The sequence below is a fragment of the Arachis hypogaea genome, chromosome 10 (assembly GCF_003086295.3).
Source record: "Arachis hypogaea cultivar Tifrunner chromosome 10, arahy.Tifrunner.gnm2.J5K5, whole genome shotgun sequence".
Classification (NCBI taxonomy): Eukaryota; Viridiplantae; Streptophyta; class Magnoliopsida; order Fabales; family Fabaceae; genus Arachis; species Arachis hypogaea.
In genome coordinates this window covers 97,331,779-97,337,806 of record NC_092045.1, presented here as the reverse complement: position 1 = coordinate 97,337,806, position 6,028 = coordinate 97,331,779, and the positions used below count along the sequence as shown (strand labels likewise).

General features: G+C 36.8%; 1 protein-coding gene across 4 annotated transcripts; it reads right to left on the bottom strand.

Annotated features, from left to right (window-relative positions):
* Positions 1-641: 641 nt before the first annotated feature.
* LOC112716053 (uncharacterized) lies at positions 642-5,827 on the bottom strand. Of its 4 annotated transcripts, XM_072205165.1 has the most exons (4): positions 5,458-5,823; positions 4,705-5,244; positions 3,550-3,651; positions 642-660 (listed from the first exon to the last, which is right to left on the bottom strand). In XM_072205165.1, exons 2-3 carry the CDS (start codon positions 5,221-5,223, stop codon positions 3,571-3,573), a joined length of 600 nt encoding a protein of 199 aa, XP_072061266.1. In that variant the 5' UTR covers positions 5,224-5,244; positions 5,458-5,823; the 3' UTR covers positions 642-660; positions 3,550-3,570. The 4 variants fall into 4 exon arrangements, with proteins under 4 accessions (XP_072061266.1, XP_025623679.1, XP_025623678.1 ...); XM_025767894.3 differs by lacking the exon at positions 642-660 and having other exon boundaries at positions 3,379-3,651; positions 4,705-5,253; positions 5,458-5,827; XM_025767893.3 differs by lacking the exon at positions 642-660 and having other exon boundaries at positions 3,379-3,651.
* Between the last annotated feature and the right edge of the window lie 201 nt (positions 5,828-6,028).

Sequence of the window (6,028 nt, the reverse complement as noted above, 5' to 3'; positions counted from 1 at the left end):
AGTGTAGCCAGCGATGTCTGTCGTACCTCAGTGTACTGCAGAGCACAGCAAATGGTATGTCTATGCAAGCACCGTCGAGCCCCAAGACAACCCACAATACCTCGCAAAGTTCTGAAGCAGTGACAGCCACCAGAGATGGACCAGGTTGTTTGAATTGTCCGTCATCAGGTACACTCCGACCAGTAACAAGTTGTAACACCTCGCATACTATCAGAGTTTCTCCGGATCGTCTGTATGTGGCATATAGTGGACACAGTCCTGCAACCATGTAAGCTTCAACGAGAACGACTCCTTCCTCTGCCCCCCTGCTGTGGAACCACCGGAGGCTTGGCACCAAGCAGTTGCTCCACCAACTCCCATGTCTCTGTGTCATGCCACCTGTAGAAATCACAGAAGCACCCCTTCACTGGCTCCCCGTTCGCGCGTAGCCCAAGGTGGTACGCCACGTCCTACAGGGTGATGTAGCCTCACCCCAGGGCAGGTGGAACGTGTGGGTCTCCGGACGCCATCGCTCCATAAATGCTGTGATAAGAAAGTTGTCGAAGTTGAAGTCCCTGAGTGGCACCGTGTCACCGAATCCAACCTCCCTCAGATACGGATGATGGCATCGGGTGGTGGAAGCGTTTGACTCACTCATCGGGGCAGAAGTAAGCGAGGCCTCTAGTAAAAAAAAAATATTCACAATTGTTAAAAATTTGTATAAGTCCTCGACATATCAAACTAACTTAACTATTATATACATTTGTTTAACAGAATTTTACATGTATGTACTAACAGAATTTATGTCGATCCAACTTTTTTCATTATATGTACTTACTTAACCAATGGACATTTCCTCAATACGTTACGTGAAATAAAAATATTCAGTAAAGTAATTAATAATCTAATTATCAAACTTTAACTTAATAATCTAATTATCAAACTTGGATAGTTAATAATTAAATTAATAAATTAAGAAATGTGTGACCAATAAGCTAACTTCAACGGTTCGAAAATATTTACCCCAGCATTTAATCTCTAAATTAATAATTACGTAGTTAACAACTTAATTACAGAAAAATGATAACCACATTTCTAGCATTATTAAATACTATCAGTGACCTATTCTTAACGATACGAATTGTATTCTAGTTTTTGGCAAGTATCCTAACCATAGCTATACATATACGGGATAACATAAACGTCAAGATAAAATAACTAACGGCAAAGTCGGCTCCCTCGGCGTAGTTCCTTGTCGTGTTCAGCTTATTGATGTCAGGATCACGTGCATTTGCGGGCGCCATATGCATCTTACTCAATAATATGGTCAGAAAGAGATAGAAGAGAGGAGAAAGTGGAGGAAAAGGTTCAAATGGGGTTTAGAACGTCTCTATAAACGATATCTATATATAGGTATGACCTAGCCTTATCTTATTTACAGTGTAAACGAGATAAGTTTGCATATATCTTATTTACACTGTAAACGAGATATACACATATCACACGTACTTACTTATCTCGTTTATAATATAAATGAGACACGTTCAAACTTATCTCGTTTACAGTGTAAATGAGACAAGTAATCCCACCCATTTTTGTAATCATTTTTAAAAGTATTTATTTTAGTAAATAAAATGTTTATTTAATTTATTTAAATAAAAAATTCATAATTTTTCTCACGTTTTAATTTATTGTATTATTATTTTTAGGATTAAGTACGATTTTGGTCCTTAGGGTAGGGACTAAAAATTTTTTTCGTCTCCAACCTTTTTTTACTTACAAAGTCGTCCCTAAAGTTTAACTTAGTTTTAAAATCATCCTTTTACCAAAATTTTTTAATTTTTATTATCAAATTATTCCTAATTAAAAAAATATAAAAGAAAAAAAGACCGGGTTAAAGGGTTGGGGAAGGGAATCATGCTGGTGGGTTAGGGAAGAATAAGGGGAAGGGAAGGTGGGAAAGGGAATCCGCCGCTGCTCCTCGTCACCGCCATTGCTTTTCGTCGCCGTCGCTGCTCCTCGTGGTTCGGTCCTCGCCGTTGGATCTCGTCGCTGCTCCTCATTGTTCGGTCCTCGCTGCTGCTCCTCGATGTCAACGCTAGCAGATCCGTGAGGGTGGACATTGCGCGCCGCTCGCCGTTTCTGCTATTCCTCCTCGCTCGATCGCTGGTCGTCGTTGCTCCTCGGCAGTCGCCGTTGCTCCTCGTCCTCCTCGCCGGTCACTCGCTGTTATTGTTGTTCTTCTGCTTCTGCTTTTATTATATTGTTGATTCTAATTCCATTCTACTTCTGTTTCTATTATGTTGTTGATTTCTGATTATGATTCTTTTATGTTGTTGATTCTGGTTGCTTCTGCTTCTGGGTGATTACATTGTTTCATCGTTGTTGTTGTTCTTCTACTTTTGCTTTTGCTTCTAGTTCTGCTTTTAGTTGATTTTGGGGAAGAAGGAGAAAGATATTTTGGTTCGAAGGACGATTTTAAAACTAAGTTAAGCTTTGGGGATGATTTTGTAAGCAAAAAAAAAGTTTGGGGGCGAAAAAAATTTTCAACCCTTACTTTAGAGACCAAAATCGTGCTTAACCCTTATTTTTATTTTTACAAATCGCTAGGAGCCATAAGTAATCTATGTCAAATTTTTCGAACACTTGATTTTTTCACGCGCTGTCAGTAAAATTAGCGTGAGTTGTAGTGATATTAGGTCCTTCGTCTATGACGATGCAAACTGTACCAACAAGTGATAAGCATAGCATTATTCCATGACTGATCCTCAACTACTAGATAGTGGAAAATACAAAAAGAAAATACCATAGATGAAAAATAATAAAAACATGAATTATAACCATCTTTAATTTTCATCAAAACCTTAAAATCATTGATGAACGATACTATATGCCAAAAATGTAGGTCAACTTCAACGATCCTAATAATTTGCTAACCAAATTGCTGGACAGAAAAAAAAAAAATCTAGTGTCATGTTAGCACTTTGAACAGAATATTAGGTCCATCATCTATTCATCTATGACGATGCAAACTGTACCAACGAGTGATAGGCATAGGCATTATTGCACGAGTGATCCTCAAACTACGACTAGAAAGTGGAAAAATACAAAGAGAAATGATATCATAGATTCTAGAACCTCATTCTTTATAATATAGGATACGTTTAAAAAAGTTTTATGATTCTAGCTGTTTGAGTGTTTTTCACAGTTGATTTCAATTATATATATAATAATTGAGATCTACTAAAAACATTCTGATATGGTACACTTGAAATGCCTCCTATAATATACTATACAAAGATACTAATGCATTGTATATTAAAAGGAGTAGATCTGTGCAATCATACGTGCCGAAGACATTATTAGTTGGTGGCTTGGTGCACATTTAACTAAACCATAGACCTAACAAAAACTCTTTATATAGAAATGACAGCACAAAAACACAGGTAGATAATAATATTGGGGAATCACACGCCCTATAGTCAACTTGTGGTATGCATAAAACCAAAACAGAACAATGGCTGAATGGCATGTACCAGACTACAGATAAGATTTCACGGTTTGACTTACTGTGTGTATCCTTATCAATTATCAGCAGGGTTCCAGCACTTTCCAACTCGTAGTTTTAGTGGGCCTATAAAGCGTAAGTAAGTTCTTTCTTGAAAACTCTTTCTGCACATGGACGTACTCATCGGTCAGATTAAATATGACAAATGCTTATTGATACGAAAGAATTTTTGCAATTTTTAATGCAAATATACTAATGTATTTTAATTGGTCAATTCCTTTGTGTTTTATCAATTTTCTTCTTGTTCTTCTTCTCATACTCTATATTACTAATGCTGTTAAAATATAAGAATTTTATAGTTGAAATAGAAGCCATGCTAAATAGAAGTGATAGAAGGGATAGAATAGGTGTTAATACAGAATATGACAATTCGAATGTTGATAGAACATTATTTTGCCACTAAAAGCACAATCATGTCCCAATAGGAGCAAATGAGCAATGGACCCCGACACTGCAGATATTTTTCTAATGCCTCGCCAAATCTAGTTAAGATATGGCTTAACTTCAGAGCTGTAACTTTAAGGTTTTCATCTTTCAGTATCACAAGCAAGTAGAAGTATAGTGCACCACAAAAATTGGGTTGGTAAAAGAAAAAGAAAATAAATCATTGAGAATAAGAAACATCATCTGTTTGTTGTTTTGCTTTAAGAATCATCTGCAACAACTTTTCGAACTACAGTGATCAAATATCCCATAATTATTATTAATGCCGAGGGCATACCTTCTGAATCCTGATTGCTTCCCAACATTTTTCAATGCAACAACAAAACTAACTAACAATGATACCGAGAGTGACAAAGTTCAAAAATATACCCATTTTTACTTTCCATTTTGATGTCTACGCAAGGTATAATAATATAAGAATCACTTTTAAATTTGTAAATAACTCTTTCCAATTAAGAAAAAGTACGTATAACGAACGATAATCAATGTGAATTGTACCAAGGTTCCATGATTGAAAGAAAGATAATAAATATGATTGCACAATTTAAGGTGTAAATTCATAAGCTGAACAATTGAAGAGAGAGCGAAATCAAATCAAACCGAGAAAGATAATCAAATTAAAAGTAAAACAGAGATTGATATCAAAATCATGACGATGATGTAAATGTCACAAACTAGAAAAGACCTAATTATGATTATTCAGTGGTCAATACCTCTCTAATGTCTCTACCATGTACAATCCTATTCTGAGAGTGTGGATTTGGCTGCGAGGTTGGTCCACTATTCACGCTCGAAAAACAACTCTGAGATCTCCCAAGTCTTCTTCCATCGCCACTACTTCTCGGCGACGAAGAAGAAGAAGATGAATCCAGAGACCTCAGAAGGAGTTGCTTCATTGCAAGGATCAAATCCTGAGGGCCCGAACTCGAACTCGAAGACCTGAATTCTTGGAAGAAGCTTACGTGGCGCTTCAGCGCCTCATCGGTGCTAATGTCCCTCCGAGACTTCAACGTTTCTTCCTTAACCGCCTCCGCGCACAGTCCACATATCCACCGACCTTCGTACCTCTCCCGCACGCGGTCGATGTAGCGCGGCGTGCACTCCTCCGTCAGCCCGCAGCAGTAGCATTTCACGCACGACACTGCCTCCACCGCTGCCGCGGCCGTTGTCTCGGCCGCTGACATAGACTTTGTTTCTCTCAGAATTTTATTATTATTGCCGCTGCTGGCCATCTTGTTATGAATGCTCTGAACCTGATTATTCTCGTATATAAGGAAAACGAGAATTAAGAAGTATGGTTATTAACGGCTTTTCAAAATTGCAAAGGTTTTGAAATTTTCAGTGAAAGAGAGGGAGAGAAGAGATTACTGAAACCGAAGGTTATTTAATTTTGTACCGTAACCGTCAGGGTATCTGAAATTTCTCTAATCAAATTCAATAAGAAGATACTCAGAGATTCTATATACCTTCTATTCTTTGAAGAACAGTATCTAAAATGGTATGTAAGTTGTACTTGTGTCCTGTTATCGCTCCTTCTCCCACTGAACTTCTTCTACTTTGTGCCCAACAAAAAGCACTACAGCAACTACTTCAAATGGAGTGTGGCACATTTCACACCCTTAATTGGCTCTTTCTGATTCTTGGAATCCAATTCCCCTCAATTTGTGAACGACCTCTGTATAATTAACTATGTATAAAGAAGATCAAGTATCTAGATTAATTACTTTATAGTATAGAAGTAGAACTGTAAAACTAAAAATAAAGAATAGAATCTAGATCTGAGTGTATGAGAGGATTGGTGCTGATCAACACACAGATACGGTAAGTATAGAGATATTCTTATAGTGCAAGTCTAGACACGGATTTTGTTCCTATCATTTTAATTTCTGTATTTTTCTCATAAATTTATGTGAAAACGGAAAGAAATATTCTTTTATTAATTTATATGGTTATTTTTTTTATAATATTAAGAATTTAACTTTGATATGCAGTGGATATAAAATAGTTTTATACATTTATTTAATTATGTAATATTAG

Coding starts and splice junctions, on each gene's coding strand:
- LOC112716053 (XM_025767894.3), bottom strand. CDS start 5,223: ATGGCCAGCAGCGGCAATAATAATAAAATTCTGAGAGAAACAAAGTCT. Junction 3,652..4,704: donor ATGGTAGAGACATTAGAGAG/GTATTGACCACT, acceptor GTCCATGTGCAG/AAAGAGTTTTCAAGAAAGAA.